Genomic DNA, 24,483 nt, shown 5'->3' with positions numbered 1-24,483 from the left:
TCCCCATATGGGGCTGAGGACCCCCAAGTGGGCCCTATATGGGGCTGGGATCTCCCATATGGGGCTGAAGACCCCCAGATGTGCCCTATATGGGGCTGGGGTCCCCATATGGGGCTGAAGACCCCCATATAGGGCTGAAGACCCCCAAGTGGGCCCTATATGGGGCTGGGGACCCCCAGATGTGCCCTATATGGGGCTGGGGTCCACATATGGGGCTGAGAACCCCCATATAGGGCTGAGGACCCCAAATATACCCTGAATGGGTCTGGGGTCCCCATATGGGGCTGAGGACCCCAAATATACCCTATATGGGTCTGGGGTCCCCATATGGGGCTGAGGACCCCAAGATGGGGCTGAGGACCCCAAATACACCCTATATGGGGCTGGGATCCCCCATATGGGGCTGAAGACCCCCAGATGTGCCCTATATGGGGCTGGGGTCCCCATATGGGGCTGAAGACCCCCATATAGGGCTGAAGACCCCCAAGTGGGCCCTATATGGGGCTGGGGACCCCCAGATGTGCCCTGTATGGGGCTGGGGTCACACTTATGGGGCTGAGGAGCCCCATATATGGGGCTGGGGACACCAAAGTGTGCCCCATATAGGGCTGAGGACCCCAAATATACCCTAAATGGGTCTGGGGTCCACTTATGGGGCTGAAGACCCCCATATAGGGCTGAGGAGCCCCAAGTGTACCCTATATGGGTCTGGGGTCACACTTATGGGGCTGAGGACCCACAAGTGTGCCCCATAAGAAAAGAGGCAGGGAGTTGTGGGGCTGCTGACCACCACCACTTTATTGCTGCCCCACAAGTGACCCCAAATAGAGGCCTTCAGTCCTCTGTGGGGATGGGGTCCCCTATGGGGCTGGGTGACCCTACAACATTGGGGTCCACTATGGGGCTGGGGTCCTCTATGGGGCTGGGGTCCGCTATGGGGCTGGGTGACCCTACAACATTGGGGTCCTCTATGGGGCTGGGGTCCCCTATGGGGCTGGGTGACCCTCCATTGGGGTCCTCTATGGGTTTAGGGTCCTCTGTGGGGCTGGGTGACCCTCTATTGGGGTCCCCTATGGGGTCCTCTATGGGTTTAGGGTTCTCTATGGGGCTGGGTGACCCTCCATTGGGGTCCCCTATGGGGTCCGCTATGGGGCTGGGTGACCCTCCATTGGGGTCCTCTATGGGTTTAGGGTTCTCTATGGGGCTGGGTGACCCTGTAACATTGGGGTCCGCTATGGGGCTGGGTTCCGCTATGGGTCCGGTTTCCCCCCACGGTTCATCTTGGGGTTCCTCGTCCTCTGTGGGGTCGGGGGGCTCATTGAAATAGGCCTCTCTGGTCACCCCATAGATCCAACGCTCGTATGGGGTCACGGCGGTGAATGTGGGGGGCTGCCCCATAGCGCAGCCCACCCCGTTGGCGACCCCCTGCAGGAACCAGATCCCACCTTCATCACAAGCCAATGGGGAGCCAGCGTCCGGCTGTGGGGTGGGATGATGTGGGGCTGAGAAAAGACCCCAAATGGACCCAAAATAGACCCCATAGACCCCATAAGACCCCATAGACCCCATAAGACCCCATAAGACCCCATAGACCCCATAAGACCCCAAATGGAACCAAAATGGACCCCACAGAACCCCATAGACCCCATAAGACCCCAAGGACCCCATAAGACCCCATAGACCCCATAAGACCCCATAGACCCCATAAGACCCCATAAGACCCCATAGACCCCATAAGAACCCATAAGAACCCATAAGAACCCACATGGGATATAGGGACCCCACAGACCCCAAAATAGACCCCACAGAACCCCATAAACCCCATAAGACCCCATAAGACCCCATAGACCCCATAAGACCCCATAGACCCCATAAGACCCCAAGGACCCCATAAGACCCCATATGGGATATAGGGACCCCATAGACCCCACAGACCCCAAAATAGACCCCATAGACCCCATAAGACCCCATAGACCCCATAAGACCCCATAAGACCCCATAAGACCCCATAGACCCCATAAGACCCCATAAGACCCCGTAGACCCCATAAGAACCCATAAGACCCCATAAGACCCCATAAGACCCCATAAGACCCCATAGACCCCATAAGACCCCATAAGACCCCATAGACCCCATAAGACCCCATAAGACCCCATAGACCCCATAAGACACCATAGACCCCATAAGACCCCATAAGACCCCATAGACCCCATAAGACCCCATAGACCCCATAGACCCCATAGACCCCATAAGACCCCATAAGACCCCATAGACCCCATAAGACCCCAAGGACCCCATAAGACCCCATATGGGATATAGGGACCCCATAGACCCCAAAGACCCCAAAATAGACCCCATAGACCCCATAAGACCCCATAGACCCCATAAGACCCCATAAGAACCCATATGGGATATAGGGACCCCACAGACCCCAAAGACCCCAAAATAGACCCCATAGACCCCATAAGACCCCATAAGACCCCATAGACCCCATAAGACCCCATAGACCCCATAAGAACCCACATGGGATATAGGGACCCCACAGACCCCAAAATAGACCCCACAGAACCCCATAAACCCCATAAGACCCCATAGACCCCATAGACCCCATAAGACCCCATAAGACCCCATAGACCCCATAGACCCCATAAGAACCCATATGGGATATAGGGACCCCATAGACGCCAAAGACCCCAAAATAGACCCCAAATGGCCCCATAGACCCCATAAGACCCCAAGGACCCCAAAGAACCCAAATGGCCCCAAAATCGACCCCATAAGACCCCAAAGACCCCATAAGACCCCATATGGGATATGGAGACCCTACAAACCCATAAGACCCCATAGACCCCATAAGACCCCCATATGGGAAATAGGGACCCCATAAGACCCCATAGACTCCATAAGACCCCATAGACCCCATAAGACCCCATAAGACCCCAAAATCGACCCCATAAGACCCCATATGGGATATGGAGACCCTACAGACCCATAAGACCCCATAGACCACTTAAGAACCCATATGGGATATAGGGACCCCATAAGACCCCATAGCAAAGACCCCATATGGCCCCAAAGACCCCATAGACACCATAAGACCCCAAAATAGACCCCATAAGACCCTTATATGATATGTATGGTCCCCCATATGGGATATAGGGACCCCATAGACCCCATAAGACCCCAACATAGACCCCATAAGACCCCTATATGGGATATATGGACCCCCATATGGGATATAGGGACCCCATAGACCCCATAAGACCCCAACATAGACCCCAGAAGACCCCACAGACCCCATAAGACCCCATATGGGATATAGGGACCCCATAAGACCCCATAGACCCCATAAGACCCCCATATGGGATATAGGGACCCCACAGACCCCATAGACCCCAAAATGGACCCCATAAGACCCCATAGACCCCTATATGGGATATAGGGACCCCATAAGACCCCATAGTCCCCATAAGACCCCCATATGGGATATAGGGACCCCACAGACCCCATAGACCCCCAAATGGACCCCATAAGACCCCATAGACCCCTATATGGGATATATGGACCCCCATATGGGATATAGGAACCCCATAGACCCCATAGACCCCAAAATGGACCCCATAAGACCCCATAGACCCCTATATGGGATATATGGACCCCCATATGGGATATAGGAACCCCATAGACCCCATAAGACCCCAAAGACCCCATAAGACCCCTATATGGGATATAAGGACCCCATAGACCCCAAAGACCCCAAAATAGACCCCACAGAACCCCAGAGACCCCATAAGACCCCATAGACCCCATAAGACCCCATAGACCCCATAGACCCCATAAGACCCCATAGACCCCATAAGCCCCATAGACCCCATAGACCCCATAAGACCCCATAGACCCCATAAGACCCCAAGGACCCCAAAATAGACCCCACAGAACCCCAGAGACCCCATAGACCCCATAAGACCCCATAAGATCCCATAAGACCCCATAGACCCCATAAGAACCCATATGGGATATAGGGACCCCACAGACCCCAAAATAGACCCCACAGAGCCCCATAAACCCCATAAAACCCCATAGACCCCATAGACCCCATAAGACCCCATAGACCCCATAAGACCCCATAGACCCCATAAGACCCCTATATGGGATATAGGGACCCCCATATGGGATATAGGAACCCCATAGACCCCATAAGACCCCATAGACCCCATAAGGGCTATAGGGCCCCATAGATCAGACCTGGCAGTTGGAGGCGTTTATGGGGCCGCTGACGCTGAAGGTGTCGTTGGCGTCGTCCTCGACGGCCCCATAAGATTTGGGGTCATCCAATGGGGTCACCTCCACGCTCTGCTGCCCCATAGCGGGGGACGAGCCTAAGGAGACCCCAAAAGGGAAATTAGGACCCCAAAAAGACCCCAAAAGACCCCAAAATGGACCCAAAATGGACCCCAAAAGAGAAATAAGGACCCCAAAAAGACCCTAAAAGACCCCAAAATGGACCCAAAAGGGACCCCAAAAGGGAAATAAGGACCCCAAAAAGACCCTAAAAGACCCTAAAAGGGACCTAAGGACCCCAAAAAGACCCTAAAAGGGACATTAAAGGGACCTTAAAGGGACCTAAGGACCCCAAAAAGACCCTAAAAGACCCTAAAAGGGACATTAAAGGGACCTAAGGACCCCAAAAAGACCCCCAAATGACCCCAAAAGGGAAATTAGGACCCCAAAAAGACCCCAAATGGCCCCAAAATGGACCTAAGGACCCTAAAATGGACCTAAAAGGGAAATAAGGACCCCAAAAAGACCCCAAAAAGACCCCAAAGAGACCCTAAATGACCCCAAAAGGGACCCCAAAAGGGAACTAAGGACCCCAAATGACCCCAAAATGGCCCTAAAAGGGACCTAAGAACCACAAAAGACCCCAAATGACCCTAAAAGTGAACTAAGGACCCCAAAAAGACCCTAAAAGACCCCAAAATGGACCCAAAATGGACCCCAAAAGGGAAATAAGGACCCCAAAAAGACCCCAAATGACTCTAAAAGGGACCTAAAAGGGACCTAAGGACCCCAAAAAGACCCCAAATGACCCTAAAAGGGTCCTAAAATGGACCTAAGGACCCCAAAAAGACCGCAAATGGCCCCAAAATGGCCTTAAAATGGACCTAAAGACCCCAAAAAGACCCCAAATGGCCCTAAAATGGACCTAAGGACCCCAAAAAGACCCCAAATGACCCCAAAATGGCCTTAAAATGGACCTAAAGACCCCAAAAAGACCCCAAATGGCCCCAAAAGGGACCTAAGGACCCCAAAAAGACCCCAAATGACCCTAAAAGGGACCTAAAGACCCCAAAAAGACCCCAAATGACCCCAAAACGGACCTAAGTTCCCACCACTTATGGGGCCACCCCCTTATGGGACCCCCCCAACTTATGGGACCCCCAACTTATGGGTCCAACTTCCCCCTTTTAGGGTCACTCACCGTTGGACCCCATAAGAGCCCAACACCGCGTCCCCGGCGGCCTCTTATGGTCCCTATAGGGCAGACATAGGGGTCGCAGCTCCGGCCCTATAGGTAATGGGGTTTCCAGGCTCAATAGGGCCAGGTCCCGGCCCTGCCCCATAGATACGAAGGCTCCGTGTAGGGCCAGGCGGGCGCCGCGGCCCCGATGGCCATTTGGGGTCACGGCCAGCCACGATTCGGCCTCCTGGTGTCTGTGGGGAGATGTGGGGCTGGACTTATGGGGCAGGGGGGTGAGAGACCCCATAGGAACCCCAAAACCCCATAGGAGCCCCATAAACCCCATAGGAACCCCATAAACCCCATAGGAACCCCAAAACCCCATAGGAACCCCCAAAACCCCATAGGAGCCCCAAAACCCCATAGGAACCCCAAAACCCCATAGGAACCCCCAAAACCCCATAGGAGACCCATAAACCCCATAGAAAACCCATAGGAACCCCCCCAAACCCCATAGGAACCCCAAAACCCCATAGGAGCCCCAAAACCCCATAGGAGCCCCATAAAACCCATAAGAACCCAAAAACCCCATAGGAGCCCCATAAACCCCATAGGAACCCCAAAACCCCATAGGAGCACCCCAAACCCCATAGGAACCCCATAAACCCCATAGGAACCCCCCCAAACCCCATAGGAACACCCAAAAACCCCATAGGAACCCCCAAAACCCCATAGGAACCCCAAAACCCCATAGGAACCCCATAAACTCCATAGGAACCCCAAAACCCCATAGGAACCCCATAAACCCCATAGGAACCCCAAAACCCCATAGGAACCCCCAAAACCCCATAGGAACCCAAAAACCCCATAGGAACCCCCAAATCCCATAGAAACCCCATAGGAACCCCCCCAAACCCCATAGGAACCCCAAAACCCCATAGGAACCCCATAAACCCCATAGGAGCCCCAAAAACCCCATAGGAGCCCCCCCAAAACCCCATAGGAGCCCCAAAACCCCATAGGAACCCCAAAAACCCCATAGAAACCCCATAAACCCCATAGGAACCCCAAAACCCCATAGGAGCACCCCAAACCCCATAGGAACCCCAAAAACCCCATAGGAACACCATAAACCCCATAGGAACCCCCAAAACCCCATAGGAACCCCAAAACCCCATAGGAACCCCATAAAACCCATAGGAACCCCATAAACCCCATAGGAGCACCCCAAACCCCATAGGAACCCCCAAAACCCCATAGGAATCCCAAAAACCCCATAGGAACCCCCCAAACCCCATAGGAGACCCCCAAAACCCCATAGGAACCCCATAAACCCCATAGAAACCCCCAAAACCCATAGGAACCCCAAAAACCCCATAGGAACCCCCCAAACCCCATAGGAACCCCCAAAACCCATAGGAACCCCAAAAACCCCATAGGAACCCCATAAACCCCATAGGAGCCCCAAAACCCCATAGGAGTCCCAAAAACCCCATAGGAACCCCCATAAACCCCATAGGAGCCCCAAAACCCCATAGGAGTCCCAAAACCCCATAGGAACCCCCCAAACCCCATAGGAACCCAAAAAGACCCATAGGGGAACCCCAAAAACCCTATAGGAACCCCATAAACCCCATAGGAACCCCCAAAACCCCATAGGAACCCCAAAAACCCCATAGGAACCCCAAAACCCCATAGGAACCCACAAAACCCCATAGGAACCCCAAAAACCCCATAGGAACCCCAAAACCCCATAGGAACCCACAAAACCCCATAGGAACCCCAAAAACCCCATAGGAACCCCCAAAACCCCATAGGAGCCCCATAAACCCCATAGGAACCCCAAAAACCCCATAGGAACCCCATAAACCCCATAGGAACCCCCCAAACCCCATAGGAACCCCAAAACACCATAGGAACCCCATAAACCCCATAGGAACCCCCAAAACCCCATAGGAACCCCATAAACCCCATAGGAACCCCAAACCCCATAGGAACCCCATAAACCCCATAGGAACCCCAAAACCCCATAGGAGCACCCCAAACCCCATAGGAACCCCATAAACCCCATAGGAACCCCAAAACCCCATAGGAACCCCAAAAACCCCATAGGAACCCCAAAACCCCATAGGAACCCCATAAACCCCATAGGAGCCCCAAAAACCCCATAGGAGCCCCCCCAAAACCCCATAGGAACCCCATAAACCCCCATAAACCCCATAGGAACCCCAAAAAACCCCATAGGAACCCCAAAAACCCCATAGGAACCCCATAGGAACCCATAAACCCCATAGGAACCCCCAAAACCCCATAGGAATCCCCCAAACCCCATAGGAACACCCCAGGCCCCATAGGAACCCCATAAACCCCATAAGAGCACCCCAAACCCCATAGGAACCCCATAAACCCCATAGGAACCCCAAACCCCATAGGAACCCCATAAACCCCATAGGAACCCCAAAACCCCATAGGAACCCCAAATCCCATAGAAACCCCATAGGAACCCCCCCAAACCCCATAGGAACCCCCAAACCCCATAGGAACCCCAAAACCTCATAGGAACCCCAAAAACCCCATAGGAACCCCATAAACCCCATAGGAACCCCAAAAACCCCATAGGAATCCCATAAACCCCATAGGAACCCCCAAAACCCATAGGAATCCCATAAACCCCATAGGAACCCCAAAACCCCATAGGAACCCCATAAACCCCATAGGAACCCATAAACCCCATAGGAACCCCATAAACCCCATAGGAACCCCAAAACCCCATAGGAGCCCCATAAACCCCATAGGAACCCCAAAACCCCATAGGAGCCCCATAAACCCCATAGGAACCCCCAAAACCCATAGGAATCCCATAAACCCCATAGGAACCCCAAAACCCCATAGGAACCCCATAAACCCCATAGGAACCCAAAAACCCCATAGGAACCCCATAAACCCCATAGGAACCCCATAAACCCCATAGGAACCCCATAAACCCCATAGGAACCCCCAAAACCCATAGGAACCCCAAAAACCCCATAGGAACCCCATAAACCCCATAGGAACCCCAAAAAATCCATAGGGGAACCCCAAAAACCCCATAGGAACCCCAAAAACACCATAGGAGCCCCAAAACCCCATAGGAGCACCCCAAACCCCATAGGAACCCCATAAACCCCATAGGAGCCCCAAAAACCCCATAGGAACCCCAAAAACACCATAGGAACCCCATAAACCCCATAGGAACCCCAAAACCCCATAGGAACCCCATAAACCCCATAGGAACCCCCAAAACCCCATAGGAGCCCCAAAACCCCATAGGAACCCCAAAAATCCCATTGGAGAGCACCAAACCCCATAGGAACCCCAAAACCCCATAGGAACCCCATAAACCCCATAGGAACCCCAAAACCCCATAGGAACCCCATAAACCCCATAGGAACCCCAAAACCCCATAGGAGCCCCAAAAACCCCATAGGAACCCCAAAACCCCATAGGAACCCCATAAACACCATAGGAGCCCCAAAACCCCATAGGAACCCCAAAAACCCCATAGGAACCCCATAAACCCCATAGGAACCCCCAAGCCCCCCCAACAATAGGATTTCCCCCCCATATAATAGGATTTCCCCCCTATATAATAGGATTCCCCCTATAATAGGGTCCCTATAGGATTCCCCCTATATAATAGGATTCCCCCTATAATAGGGTCCCTATAGGATTCCCCCTATATAATAGGATTCCCCCTATATAATAGGATTCCCCCTATAACAGGGTCCCTATAGGGTTCCCCCTATATAATAGGATTCCCCCTATAATAGGGTCCCTATAGGATTCCCCCTATATAATAGGATTCCCCCTATATAATAGGATTCCCCCTATAATAGGGTCCCTATAGGATTCCCCCTATATAATAGGATTCCCCCATAATAGGGTCCCTATAGGGTTCCCCCTATATAATAGGATTCCCCCTATAATAGGGTCCCTATAGGATTCCCCCTATATAATAGGATTCCCCCTATAATAGGGTCCCTATAGGATTCCCCCTATATAATAGGATTCCCCCTATAATAGGGTCCCTATAGGGTTCCCCCTATATAATAGGATTCCCCCTATATAATAGGATTCCCCCTATAATAGGGTCCCTATAGGATTCCCCCTATATAATAGGATTCCCCCTATAATGGGGTCCCTATAGGATTCCCCCTATATAATAGGATTCCCCCTATAATAGGGTCCCTATAGGGTTCCCCCTATATAATAGGATTCCCCCTATATAATAGGATTCCCCCTATAATAGGGTCCCTATAGGGTTCCCCCTATATAATAGGATTCCCCCTATAATAGGGTCCCTATAGGATTCCCCCTATATAATAGGATTCCCCCTATAATAGGGTCCCTATAGGATTCCCCCTATATAATAGGATTCCCCCTATATAATAGGATTCCCCCTATATAATAGGATTCCCCCTATAATAGGGTCCCTATAGGATTCCCCCTATATAATAGGATTCCCCCATAATAGGGTCCCTATAGGGTTCCCCCTATATAATAGGATTCCCCCTATAATAGGGTCCCTATAGGATTCCCCCTATATAATAGGATTCCCCCTATAATAGGGTCCCTATAGGATTCCCCCTATATAATAGGATTCCCCCTATAATAGGGTCCCTATAGGGTTCCCCCTATATAATAGGATTCCCCCTATATAATAGGATTCCCCCTATAATAGGGTCCCTATAGGATTCCCCCTATATAATAGGATTCCCCCTATAATGGGGTCCCTATAGGATTCCCCCTATATAATAGGATTCCCCCTATAATAGGGTCCCTATAGGATTCCCCCTATATAATAGGATTCCCCCTATATAATAGGATTCCCCCTATAATAGGGTCCCTATAGGGTTCCCCCTATATAATAGGATTCCCCCTATATAATAGGATTCCCCCTATAATAGGGTCCCTATAGGATTCCCCCTATATAATAGGATTCCCCCTATAATAGGGTCCCTATAGGATTCCCCCTATAATAGGGTCCCTATAGGATTCCCCCTATATAATAGGATTCCCCCTATAATAGGGTCCCTATAGGGTTCCCCCTATATAATAGGATTCCCCTATATAATAGGATTCCCCCTATATAATAGGATTCCCCCTATAATAGGGTCCCTATAGGGTTCCCCCTATATAATAGGATTCCCCCTATATAATAGGATTCCCCCTATAATAGGGTCCCTATAGGATTCCCCCTATATAATAGGATTCCCCCTATAATAGGGTCCCTATAGGATTCCCCCTATATAATAGGATTCCCCCTATAATAGGGTCCCTATAGGATTCCCCCTATATAATAGGATTCCCCCTATAATAGGGTCCCTATAGGGTTCCCCCTATATAATAGGATTCCCCCTATATAATAGGATTCCCCCTATATAATAGGGTCCCTATAGGGTTCCCCTATAGTTATGGGGTCTCACCCTATAAAGCAATGAGCAGCTGCCAGGACCCATCTCTCAGCCACCAGGGCCCCCCCACAGCGGCGCCCCCCATGTAGATATAGGGCCACGGACCACGGCCATATTGGGGGGGGGGGCGACAGGGCCGGACCCCCCTGCATCCCACAGCCTGGATAAAGGGGGAGATATATAGGGGATTAATAGGGGATATGGGGGATATAGGGGATTAATAGGGGATATGGGGGATATGGGGGATTAATAGGGGATATGGGGGGTTATGGGGTCTAAAGGGGGTTATGGGGTCAGTATTGGGGTCTGGGGGGGGTTATGGGACCCCCCTGCATCCCACAGCCTGGATAAAGGGGGATATAGGGGATTAATAGGGGATATGGGGGATATAGGGGATTAATAGGGGATATGGGGGATATAGGGGATTAATAGGGGATATGGGGGGATATGGGGTCTAAAGGGGGTTATGGGGTCAGTATTGGGGTCTGAGGGGGGTTATGGGGTCGGTATTGGGGTCTAAGGGGGGTTATGGGGTCTAAGGGGGGTTATGGGGTCAGTATTGGGGTATAAGGGGGGTTATGGGGTCGGTATTGGGGTCTGAGGGGGGTTATGGGGTCGGTATTGGGGTATAAGGGGGGTTATGGGGTCAGTATTGGGGTCTGAGGGGGGTTATGGGGTCGGTATTGGGGACTGAGGTGAGTTATGGGGTCAGTATTGGGGTCTAAAGGGGGTTATGGGGTCAGTATTGGGGTCTGAGGGGGGTTATGGGATCGGTATTGGGGTCTAAAGGGGGTTATGGGGTCAGTATTGGGGTCTGAGGGGGGTTATGGGGTCAGTATTGGGGTCTGAGGGGGCTTATGGGGTCAGTATTGGGGTCTAAAGGGGGTTATGGGGTCGGTATTGGGGTCTGAGGGGGGTTATGGGGTCGGTATTGGGGTCTAAGGGGGATTATGGGGTCTAAGGGGGGTTATGGGGTCAGTATTGGGGTCTGAGGGGGGTTATGGGGTCAGTATTGGGGTCTGAGGGAAGTTATGGGGTCGGTATTGGGGTCTAAGGGGGGTTATGGGGTCGGTATTGGGGTCTAAAGGGGGTTATGGGGTCAGTATTGGGGTCTAAGGGGGGTTATGGGGTCGGTATTGGGGTCTGAGGGGGGTTATGGGGTCGGTATTGGGGTCTAAAGGGGGTTATGGGGTCGGTATTGGGGTCTAAAGGGGGTTATGGGGTCAGTATTGGGGTCTGAGGGGGGTTATGGGGTCAGTATTGGGGTCTGAGGGGGGTTATGGGGTCGGTATTGGGGTCTAAAGGGGGATATGGGGTCGGTATTGGGGTCTAAAGGGGGTTATGGGGTCGGTATTGGGGTCTAAAGGGGGTTATGGGGTCAGTATTGGGGTCTGAGGGGGGTCATGGGGTCGGTATTGGGGTCTGGGGGGGGTTATGGGGTCGGTATTGGGGTCTGAGTATTGTTATGGGGCCGACCCCATAGATCTCGTTCCTTACTGTTCCCTATGGGGCCGCCCCATAGAGCTGTGGTGTTAATAGGGCCCCACTGGGCTATAATGGATCCCTATGGGGCCGCCCCATGGCTATAACGGATCCCTATGGGGCCCCATGGCTATAATGGATCCCTATGGGGCCGCCCCATGGCTATAATGGATCCCTATGGGGCCCCATAGCTATAATGGATCCCTATTGGCCGCCCCATGGCTATAATGGATCCCTATGGGCCGCCCCATAGCTATAATGGATCCCTATTGGCCGCCCCATGGCTATAATGGATCCCTATTGGCCGCCCCATAGCTATAATGGATCCCTATGGGGCGCCCCATAGCTATAATGGATCCCTATGGGGCCGCCCCATGGCTATAACGGATCCCTATGGGGCCGCCCCATGGCTATAACGGATCCCTATTGGCCGCCCCATAGCTATAACGGATCCCTATTGGCCGCCCCATAGCTATAACGGATCCCTATTGGCCGCTCTCTCACCGTAGCACTTCCCGTCCTCCAATCCCGGGGGTGGCGCTGTTTCGCTCGTCACGAAAGTCGCTTCCGGTCCCAAATGCTTTTGTAGCCAATCAGCGTGTTCCGTCAAGGCAGTGGCCAATCCAGGCCCGCTGGCTCGGCCGCAGCCAATGGCGAAGCTCAGAACTCCGGCCTGAACCCAGCGACTTCCGGATAAACACGTGACCGGGCCGCCAGAGTCCGCCTGGGGGTGGGGGTGGAACAGAGACCATAGAGATGGGGGATAGAGAGACCACAGAGACCAGAGAGACTATAGGGACCATAGAGACCATAGAGACTATAGGGACCATAGAGACCATAGAGACTATAGGGACCATAGAGATGATAGAGAGACCATAGAGAACCATAGAGAGCCACAGAGCCCCCCATTGCTCCCCATATCCCCCCATATCAGCCCCATATCAGCCCTATATCCCCCCATAGCCCCCCATATCAGCCCCATATCAGCACTATATCCCCCCATATCAGCCCCATAGCCCCCCCTAACCCCCAAATCAGCCCCATATCCCCCCATATCCCCCCATATCAGCCCCATATCCCCCCATATCAGCCCCATATCCCCCCTATAACCCCCCATATCCCCCCATATCCCCCCATATCAGCCCCACATCCCCCCATATCAGCCCCATAGCCCCTCATAGCCCCCATATCAGCCCCATATCAGCCCTATATCCCCCCATATCCCCCCATATCAGCCCCATATCCCCCCATATCCCCCCATACCCCCATATCAGCCCCATATCCCCCCATATCCCCCCATATCAGCCCCATATCCCCCCCTAACCCCCAAATCAGCCCCATATCCCCCCATATCCCCCCTATAACCCCCCATATCCCCCCATATCAGCCCCATTTCCCCCCTTATCCCCCATATCCCCCCATATCCCCCCCATATCTCCCCATATCAGCCCCATATCCCCCCATATCCCCCCATAACCCCCCTATAATCCCCCATATCCCCCTATAACCCCCCATATCCCCCCTATATCCCCCTATATCCCCCCTATATCCCCCCATATCAGCCCCATATCCCCCCATAACCCCCCATAGACCCCTATATCCCCCCATATCCCCCCATATCAGCCCCATAACCCCCTATATCCCCCCACATCCCCCCATATCCCCCCATTCCCCCCCATTACCTGACACGCCCCCCTCCCCCCGTGGCTGCCCCCCACGCAGACCATCCCCTATTACCCCCCATATCAGCCCCATATCCCCCCCATATCCCCCCATATCAGCCCCACATCCCCCCATATCAGCCCCATAGCCCCTCATAGCCCCCATATCAGCCCCATATCAGCCCTATATCCCCCCATATCCCCCCATATCAGCCACATATCAGCACTATATCCCCCCATATCAGCCCCATATCCCCCCATATCAGCCCCATATCCCCCCTATAACCCCCTATATCCCCCCATATCAGCCCCATATCCCCCCATAACCCCCCAGTATCCCCATATCAGCCCCATATCCCCCATATCCCCCATATCCCCCCTATAATCCCCCATATCCCCCCATATCCCCCCTATAACCCCCTATATCCCCCCATATCAGCCCCATATCCCCCCATATCAGCCCCATATCCCCCCATATCCCCCCATATCAGCCCCATATCCCCCCATATCAGCCCCATATCCCCCCTATAACCCCCCATATCCCTCTATAATCCCCCATATCCCCCCATATCCCCCCTATAACCCCCCATATCCCCCCATATCAGCCCAATATCCCCCCATATCAGCCCCATATCCCCCCATATCCCCCCATAACCCCCCATATCCCCCCATATCCCCCCATATCAGCCCCATATCCCCCCATATCAGCCCCATATGCCCCCATATCCCCCCATATCAGCCCCATATCCCCCCATATCCCCCCATATCCCCCCATATCCCCCCATATACCCCCATATCCCCCCTATAACCCCCCATATCCCCCATATCCCCATATCCCCCATATCCCCCCATACCCCATTACCTGACACGCCCCCCTCCCCCCGTGGCTGCCCCCCACGCAGACCATCCCCCTTTTGGCCGGTCTCATGAGCTCCCTGCGCCGCAGGTTGGAGTGGAGGCAGTTACACGTGGGGGGGCTCAGCAGGTCCACGGCCACCTTCTGTAAGGGGACGTCCATGGGGAGGGACACTGCGGGGTTATAGGGGATATGGGGGGATATGGGGGGATATGGGGGGATATAGGGGTTATAGGGGGGATATGGGGGGGAAATGGGGCTGATATGGGGGGCTATGGGGGTTGGGGGGCTCAGCAGGTCCACGGCCACCTTCTGTAGGGGGACGTCCATGGGGAGGGACACTGCGGGGTTATAGGGGATATGGGGGGTTATAGGGGGGATATGGGGGATATGGGGGGGATATGGGGGGATATGGGGGGATATGGGGGGATATAGGGGGGATATAGGGGGGATATAGGGGGTTATAGGGGGGATATGGGGCTGATATGGGGGGATATGGGGGATATGGGGGGATATGGGGCTGATATGGGGGGATATAGGGGGATATGGGGGGTTATGGGGGGGATATGGGGGGTTATAGGGGGATATGGGGGATATGGGGGGGATATGGGGGGATATGGGGGGATATGGGGGATATGGGGGGATATGGGGGGTTATAGGGGGATATGGGGGGTTATAGGGGGGATATGGGGGGATATGGGGGGATATGGGGCTGATATGGGGGGCTATGGGGGGATATAGGGGGGATATGGGGCTGCTATGGGGTCTCTATGGGTTCTATGGGTCTCTACGGGTTCTATGGGTCTCTATGGGTCGCTATGGGTTCTATGGGATCTATAGGGTCTCTATGGGTCTCTATGGGTTCTATGGCGTCTCTATGGGTTCTATGGGGTCTCTATGGGCTCTATGGGGCCTATGGGCTTATATGGGGTCTATAGGGTGCTATAGGGATCTATGGGGTCTCTATGGAGTTCTATGGGCTCTATGGGTTCTATGGGTCTCTACGGGTTCTATGGGGTTCTATGGGTCTCTATGGGTTCTATGGGATCTATAGGGTCTCTATGGGTCTCTATGGGTTCTATGGGATCTATAGGGTCTCTATGGGGTCTCTATGGGCTCTATGGGGCCTATGGGCTTATATGGGGTCTATAGGGTGCTATAGGGATCTATGGGGTCTCTATGGAGTTCTATGGGCTCTATGGGTTCTATGGGTTTCTATGGGGCCTATGGGTTTCTATGGGTTTCTATGGGGTCACTATGGGGTTTCTATGGGTTCTATGTGTCTCTATGGGTTCTATGGGGTCTCTATGGGATCTATAGGGTCTCTATGGGTTCTATGGGGTTTCTATGGGTTCTATGGATCTCTATGGGGTTCTATGGTGTTCTATGGATCTCTATGGGTTTCTATGGGATCTATAGGGTCTCTATGGGTTCTATGGGGTTTCTATGGGTTCTATGGATCTCTATGGGTTTCTATGGGGTTCTATGGATCTCTATGGGTTTCTATGGGATCTATAGGGTCTCTATGGGTTCTATGGGGTTTCTATGGGTTCTATGGATCTCTATGGGTTTCTATGGGATCTATAGGGTCTCTATGGGTTCTATGGGTCTCTATGGGTTCTATGGGTTTCTATGGGGTCTCTATGGGTTCTATAGGGTCTCTATGGGGTTCTATGGGGTTCTATGGGGTCTCTATGGGATCTATAGGGTCTCTATGGGTCTTTATGGGTTCTATGGGGTCTCTATAGGGTCTCTATGGGTTCTATGGGGTCTCTATGGGTCTCTATGGGTTCTATGGGGTCTCTATGGGATCTATAGGGTCTCTATGGGGTTCTATGGGCTCTAAGGGGTTCTATGGGTTCTATGGGGTTCTATGGGGTTCTATGGGTCTCTATGGGTTTCTATGGGATCTACAGGGTCTCTATGGGTTCTATGGGGTCTCTATGGGTCTTTATGGGTTCTATGGGGTCTCTATGGGATCTATAGGGTCTCTATGGATCTCTATGGGGTTCTATGGGGTTCTGTGGATCTCTATGGGTCTCTATGGGATCTATAGGGTCTCTATGGGTTCTATAGGGTCAATGGGTTCTATGGTGTCTCACCGTTCTCAGCCACGTTCCCCCATCCCGTGACCCAACACGGGGTCCCGAACGCAAACGGGAATTGGGGCTGGGGGAGGCAGACGGGTCCCACTGTGGGTCCGAACCTCAGCGCCCCCTGCAGCCGAACCAGCGCCACGTCGTGTCCGCCCCGAACCGAACGGAACCGCTCGTGGATCAGCACCTCCCGCACGGACAGCTCCTGACCCGCTGAGTCACCCAGCCGAAGCCGGCCCACAACTGCGCGCCACGCTATGGGGCTGGCACGGGACCCATTGGGGCTATGGGGGGATATATGGGGTATAGGGGGTTATATGGGGATATATGGGGTTATGTGGGGTTATATGGGGGGATATGGGGTATATGGGGGGATATGGGGTTATATGGGGTTATATGGGGTTATATGGGGGATATATGGGGTTATATGGGGTTATATGGGGGGATATGGGGTTATATGGGGTTATATGGGGGGGATATGGGGTTATATGGGGTTATATGGGGTTATATGGGGTTATATGGGATCAGCACGGGACCCATTGGGGCTATGGGGGGTATGGGGTATATGGGGTTATATGGGGTTATATGGGGTTACATGGGGTTATATGGGGGGATATGGGGTTATATGGGGTTATATGGGGGCTATATGGGGTTATATGGGGTTATATGGGGTTATATGGGGGGATATGGGGGGATATGGGGGGATATGGGGTTATATGGGGGGATATGGGGTTATGTGGGGGGATATGGGGTTATATGGGGTATATGGGGTTATATGGGGTTATATGGGGTTATATGGGGTTATATGGGGTTATATGGGGTTATATGGGGGGATAAGGGGGGATATGGGGTATATGGGGTTATATGGGGTTATATGGGGTTATATGGGGTTATATGGGATATATGGGATATATGGGGCCGGCACGGGACCCATTGGGGCTATGGGGGGATATATGGGGTTATATGGGGTATATGGGGTTATATGGGGTATATGGGGTTATGTGGGGTTATGTGGGGGGATATGGGGTATATGGGGTATATGGGTTATATGGGGTCAGCACGGGACCCATTGGGGCTATGGGGGGATATATGGGGTTATATGGGGGGATATGGGGTATATGGGGTTATATGGGGGTGGCACGGGACCCATTGGGGCTATGGGGGGATGTATGGGGTATAGGGGGTTATATGGGGGGGTATGGGGGGATATGGGGTTATATGGGGTTATATGGGGGGATATGGGGTTATATGGGGTTATATGGGGTTATATGGGGTATAGGGGGTTATATGGGGTTATATGGGGTTATATGGGGTTATATGGGGTTATATGGGGTTATATGGGGAGATATGGGGTTATATGGGGTTATATGGGGTTATGTGGGGGGATATGGGGGTATATGGGGTTATATGGGGTTATATGGGGTTATATGGGGAGATATGGGGTTATATGGGGTTATATGGGGTTATATGGGGTATAGGGGGTTATATGGGGTTATATGGGGTTATATGGGGTTATATGGGGTTATATGGGGAGATATGGGGTTATATGGGGTTATATGGGGTTATATGGGGTATAGGGGGTTATATGGGGTTATATGGGGTTATATGGGGTTATATGGGGTATATGGGGTTATATGGGGTATATGGGGTTATATGGGGTTATATGGGGTTATATGGGGGGATATGGGGGGATATGGGGTTATATGGGGTTATATGGGGTTATATGGGGTATATGGGGTTATATGGGGGGATATGGGGTTATATGGGGTTATATGGGGTTATATGGGGTTATATGGGGTATATGGGGTATATGGGGTTATATGGGGTTATATGGGGTATATGGGGTTATATGGGGTTATATGGGGTTATATGGGGTTATATGGGGTATATGGGGTTATATGGGGTTATATGGGGTATATGGGGTTATATGGGGTTATATGGGGGGATATGGGGTTATATGGGGTTATATGGGGTTATATGGGGGGATATGGGGTATATGGGATATATGGGGTTATATGGGGTTATATGGGGTTATATGGGGTTATGTGGGGTTATATGGGGTATATGGGGTTATATGGGGTATATGGGGTTATATGGGGTTATATGGGGTTATATGGGGTCGGCACGGGACCCATTGGGGCTATGGGGGGATATATGGGGTATATGGGGTTATATGGGGTTATATGGGGTTATATGGGGTTATATGGGAGGATATGGGGGGATATAGGGTTATATGGGGTTATGTGGGGTTATATGGGGTTATATGGGGTTATGTGGGGTTATATGGGGTATATGGGGTTATATGGGGTATATGGGGTTATATGGGGTTATATGGGGTTATATGGGGTCGGCACGGGACCCATTGGGGCTATGGGGAGATATATGGGGTATATGGGGTTATGTGGGATATATGGGGTTATGTGGGGTTATATGGGGTTATATGGGGTTATATGGGGTTATATGGGGTTATATGGGGGGATATGGGGTTATATGGGGTTATATGGGGTTATATGGGGTTATATGGGGGGATATGGGGTTATATGGGGTTATATGGGGTTATATGGGGTATATGGGGTATATGGGGTATATGGGGTTATATGGGGGAATATGGGGTTATATGGGGTTATGTGGGGTTATATGGGGTTATATGGGGTTATATGGGGTCAGCACGGGACCCATTGGGGCTATGGGGAGATATGGGGGATATGGGGTTATATGGGGGCGGCACGGGACCCATTGGGGCTATGGGGGGATATGGGGTATATGGGGTTATGTGGGGTATATGGGGTTATATGGGGTTATATGGGGTTATATGGGGGGATATGGGGTTATATGGGGTTATATGGGGTTATATGGGGTTATATGGGGGGATATGGGGTTATATGGGGTTATATGGGGTTATATGGGTCCCAATGGGGCTGGGGGGGTCATATATGGGGTTATATGGGGTTATATGGGGTTATATGGGTCCCAATGGGGCTGTGGGGGTCATATATGGGGTTAATGGGGTGATATGGGTCCCAATGGGGCTGTGGGGTTCATATATGGGGATCAATGGGGTAACTAGAGCTGCCCCATAAGTGCCCTAATGGGTCCCATTGGGGCTGTGGGGCTCATATATGGGGTCGGAACCAAACCCCTCCCACTTATGGGTCAGAACCGAATCCTCCCCCCCCCCCCCCACTTATGGGTCAGCCCCACAACTCACCCTTGGAAGCAATGAGCGGCCGATAGGACCCACTGTGGGGCGACGAGGGTCCCCCCACAGAAGTGCCGGCCCCATAACTGCAGACTGACCTGCCACGGCCACTCACCGGGACGGGACGAGCTGCCCCCCACAACGCGACCCCGATCCCGTTGGAGGCCGCACTCCACATCTATGGGGTGACAGTTATGGGGCAGACCCATAACAAAGCTTGGTTATGGGGCGGGGAAGGGATGAGACCCCATAAACCCCATATAACCCCATTGTTATGGGGTGGGGAAGATGAGACCCCCAACCCCCCTATATTTCCCCTATAACCCACATTCCGCATCTATGGGGTGAGAGTTGTGGGGCAGACCCATAACAAAGCTTGGTTATGGGGCAGGGAAGGGCTGAGACCCATTGTTATGGGGTCATATGGGGCTGAGACCCCCAACCCCCCTATGTCTCCCCTATAACCCACACTCCACATCTATGGGGTGACAGTTATGGGGCAGACCCATAACAAAGCTTGGTTATGGGGCGGGGAAGGGCTGAGACCCCATAAACCCCATATAACCCCATTGCTATGGGGTCATATGGGGCTGAGACCCCCAACCCCCCTATGTCTCCCCTATAACCTGCATTCCGCATCTATGGGGTGACAGTTATGGGGCAGACCCATAACAAAGCTTGGTTATGGGGCGGGGAAGGGATGAGACCCCGTAAACCCCATATAACCCCATTGTTATGGGGTGGGGAAGATGAGACCCCCAACCCCCCCTGTATTTCCCCTATAACCTGCATTCCGCATCTATGGGGTGACAGTTATGGGGCAGACCCATAACAAAGCTTGGTTATGGGGTGGGGAAGGGATGAGACCCCGTAAACCCCATATAACCCCATTGTTATGGGGTCATATGGGGCTGAGACCCCCAACCCCCCTATGTCTCCCCTATAACCCGCATTCCGTATCTATGGGGTGACAGTTATGGGGCAGACCCATAACAAAGCTTGGTTATGGGGCAGGGAAGGGCTGAGACCCCATAAACCCCATATAAACCCATTGTTATGGGGTCATATGGGGCTGAGACCCCCAACCCCCCTATATTTCCCCTATAACCCACATTCCGCATCTATGGGGTGACAGTTATGGGGCAGACCCATAACAAAGCTTGGTTATGGGGCAGGGAAGGGCTGAGACCCCATAAACCCCATATAACCCCATTGCTATGGGGTCATATGGGGCTGAGACCCCCAACCCCCCTATGTCTCCCCTATATCCCTCTATATCCCCCAATACCCCCCCTATATCCCCCTTATATCCCCCCTATATCCCCATATATCCCCCCTATATCCCCCTATATCCCCCTATATCCCCCTATATCCTCCCTATATCCCTCTTATATCCCCCTATAACCCCCTATATCCCCCCATATGCCCCCTATATCCCCATATCCCCCCTATAAACCCCTATATCCCCCCTATATCTCCCCATATCCCCCCTATATCCCCCTATATCCCCTTATATCCCTTGTTATGGGTTCATGTGGGGCTGAGAACCCATATCCCCCCTATATCCCCCCTATATCCCCCTATATCCCCCTATGTCCCCCCTATATCCCCCTATATCCCCCCTATATCCCCATAAATCCCCCCATATCCCCCCTATATCCCCCTATATCTCCCTATATCTCCCTTATATCCCCCCTATATCCCCCTATATCCCCCCTATATCCCCATATATCCCCATATATCCCCCCTATATCCCCATATATCCTCCTATATCCCCCCTATATCCCCCTATATCCCCCTTATATCCCCCTATATCCCCCCCCATAACCCCCCATATCCCCTATTGCACCCCAGTGTTACACCATCAGGAAGGAAGGGGTTACAACACAGTTATGGGGTCGGTTGTTATGGGGCCAACGGATCCATGGGGTGGGGGGTGGGTGTTGTGTCACCCTATAGGACCTGAACCCCAAACATGGACCCCAATATTGGGGGTTTTAACCCCAAAACCCCCCCTTACCTGAACTGGAATGAACGGCCCCAATGCAAACACCTGGGGGGGGGGGGGACGACACAGGTTACGACCCCATTAAGGGGGGGGGCACCATTAGGACCCCCCCCATCACCCCACACATGGGACCCCAAAGCTGCCCCACATATGGGACCCCAAAGCTGCCCCCCCCATCACCCCACACATGGGACCCCAAAGCTGCCCCCCCCATCACCCCACACATGGGACCCCAAAGCTGCCCCACATATGGGACCCCAAAGCTGCCCCCCCCCATCACCCCATACATGGGACCCCAAAGCTGCCCCACATATGGGACCCCAAAGCTGCCCCCCCCCATCACCCCACACATGGGACCCCAAAGCTGCCCCCCCCATCACCCCACATATGGGACCCCAAAGCTGCCCCCCCCATCACCCCACACATGGGACCCCAAAGCTGCCCCCCCCCATCACCCCACATATGGGACCCCAAAGCTGCGCCCCCCATCACCCCATACATGGGACCCCAAAGCTGCCCCACATATGGGACCCCAAAGCTGCCCCCCCCATCACCCCACATATGGGACCCCAAAGCTGCCCCCCCCATCACCCCACACATGGGACCCCAAAGCTGCCCCACATATGGGACCCCAAAGCTGCCCCCCCCCATCACCCCACACATGGGACCCCAAAGCTGCCCCCCGCCCCCACCCCACACACAGCACGGCCCTGTCTGTGTCTATGGGGCTGGGGTGCCCTATTTCCCGTCTGACCGGTCGGGGTGGACAAGCAGCGTCCATCTGTCTGTCTGTCTGTCGTCTATGGGGCGGGGATGGGGCCCATTTGGGGCCATTGGGGTCCCTATGGGGTTATTGGGGTCCCTATGGGGTTATTGGGGTCCCTTTGGGGGCATTGGGGTCCCTTTATGGGCATTGGGGGGTCCTGGGGGGTCATTGGGGTCCCTATGGGGTCATTGGGGTCCCTATGGGGTTACTGTGGGGTCCTGGGGGGGCACTGGGGTCCCTTTATGGGACCACCCCCATATCCCCCTTGAGGAGCCCCCATAGGACCCCCCCACACCCCCATATCCCCCCTTGGGTGCCCCCATAGAACCCCCCCACCCCATATCCCCCCTTGGGGACCCCAATAAGACCCCCCCACCCCCATATCCCCCCTTGGGACCCCCATAGGACCCCCCCCACCCCCATATCCCCCCTTGGGACCCCCATAAGACCCCCCTCCCCCCCATATCCCCCCTTGGGTGCCCCCATAGAACCCCCCCACTCCCATATCCCCCCTTGGGACCCCCCATAGGACCCCCCCCCTGCCCCATATCCCCCTTGGGGACCCCAATAGCCCCCCCCCTTCCCCACCCCCTCCCTTTGGGACCCCCCTTGATCCTATATCCCCCCTTAGGGACCCCCATTGCCCCCCCCCCTTCCCCATATCCCCCCTTGGGGACCCCCATAGGACGCCCCCCTCCATTTAGAACCCTCCCCCCCCATATCCCCCCCTTGGGGACTCCAATAAGACCCCCCCCCACCCCCATATCCCCCCTTGGGGACCCCCATAGAACCCCCCCCCCGCCCCATATCCCCCCTTGGGGACCCCCATAGAACCCCCCCCCCCCGCCCCATATCCCCCCTTGGGGACCCCCATAGAACCCCCCCCCCGCCCCATATCCCCCCTTGGGGACCCCCATAGGACCCCCCCCCCCCACCTGGGGACCCCCATAGACCCCCCCACCCCATATACACCCCACTTACCCCATAGGAGGAGGAGGAGGAGGATGAAGCACGGAGGTGAGCAGCAGAGGGGGGGGGGCATGGCCGTCCTGCCAGCCCCACTGTATGGGGTCTATATGGGGTCTATATGGGCTCTATGGGGTCTATATGGGGTGTTTGTGGGGTCTATATGGGGTGTTTGTGGGGTGTATGGGGTCTGTATGGGGTGTATGTGGGGTGTATGGGGTGTATGTGGGGTGTATGGGGTGTGTATGGGTGTATGTGGGGTGAATAGGATGTATGGAATGTATATGAGGTGTATGTGGGGTGTATGGAGTGTATATGGGGTGTATGTGGGGTGTATATAGGGTGTATATAGGGTGTATATGGGGTGTATGTGGGGTGTATGGGGTCTATATGGGGTGTATGTGGGGTGTATGGGGAGTATGTGGGGTGTATGGGGTGTGTATGGGTGTATATGGGGTGAATAGGATGTATGGAATGAATATGGGGTATATACGGGTTGTATGGGGTGTATATGGGGTTTATGGGGTGTATGTGG

The 24,483-nt window shown here is 53.4% G+C and overlaps 1 protein-coding gene across 6 annotated transcripts; it reads right to left on the bottom strand.

Moving 5' to 3' along the window:
• Nucleotides 1-780: 780 nt before the first annotated feature.
• On the bottom strand, nucleotides 781-24,103 carry LOC107307568 (serine protease 33-like). Of its 6 annotated transcripts, XM_085533262.1 has the most exons (10): nucleotides 23,964-24,103; nucleotides 22,229-22,261; nucleotides 20,218-20,386; nucleotides 17,016-17,293; nucleotides 14,920-15,086; nucleotides 12,901-13,120; nucleotides 10,927-11,074; nucleotides 5,483-5,715; nucleotides 4,246-4,379; nucleotides 781-1,479 (listed from the first exon to the last, which is right to left on the bottom strand). In XM_085533262.1, the coding sequence occupies exons 1-10, from the start codon at nucleotides 24,022-24,024 to the stop codon at nucleotides 835-837; spliced, it is 2,088 nt and encodes a 695-aa protein (XP_085389388.1). In that variant the 5' UTR covers nucleotides 24,025-24,103; the 3' UTR covers nucleotides 781-834. The 6 variants fall into 6 exon arrangements, 3 of the variants coding, with proteins under 3 accessions (XP_085389388.1, XP_085389389.1, XP_085389390.1); XR_014941059.1 differs by lacking the exon at nucleotides 14,920-15,086; XM_085533264.1 differs by lacking the exons at nucleotides 781-1,479; nucleotides 4,246-4,379; nucleotides 10,927-11,074 and having other exon boundaries at nucleotides 5,554-5,715.
• Between the last annotated feature and the right edge of the window lie 380 nt (nucleotides 24,104-24,483).

This window comes from Coturnix japonica, unplaced genomic scaffold (assembly GCF_054131305.1).
Source record: "Coturnix japonica strain WE unplaced genomic scaffold, WE-NBRP24 Scf058, whole genome shotgun sequence".
Taxonomy (NCBI): domain Eukaryota; kingdom Metazoa; phylum Chordata; class Aves; order Galliformes; family Phasianidae; genus Coturnix; species Coturnix japonica.
The sequence above is the reverse complement of the archived record's forward strand: the minus strand, read 5'-3'. Positions and strand labels throughout refer to the sequence as shown.

What these genes read in the sequence shown, in the direction of transcription:
- LOC107307568 (XM_085533262.1), bottom strand. Translation starts at nt 24,024, where the DNA reads ATGCCCCCCCCCCTCTGCTGCTCACCTCCGTGCTTCATCCTCCTCCTC. An exon ending in GGGGAACGTGGCTGAGAACG is followed by an intron (nt 15,087 to 17,015) that starts GTGAGACACCAT and finishes ATAACCCCGCAG; the next exon opens with TGTCCCTCCCCATGGACGTC. An exon ending in GGAGGACGGGAAGTGCTACG is followed by an intron (nt 11,075 to 12,900) that starts GTGAGAGAGCGG and finishes CCCTTTATCCAG; the next exon opens with GCTGTGGGATGCAGGGGGGT.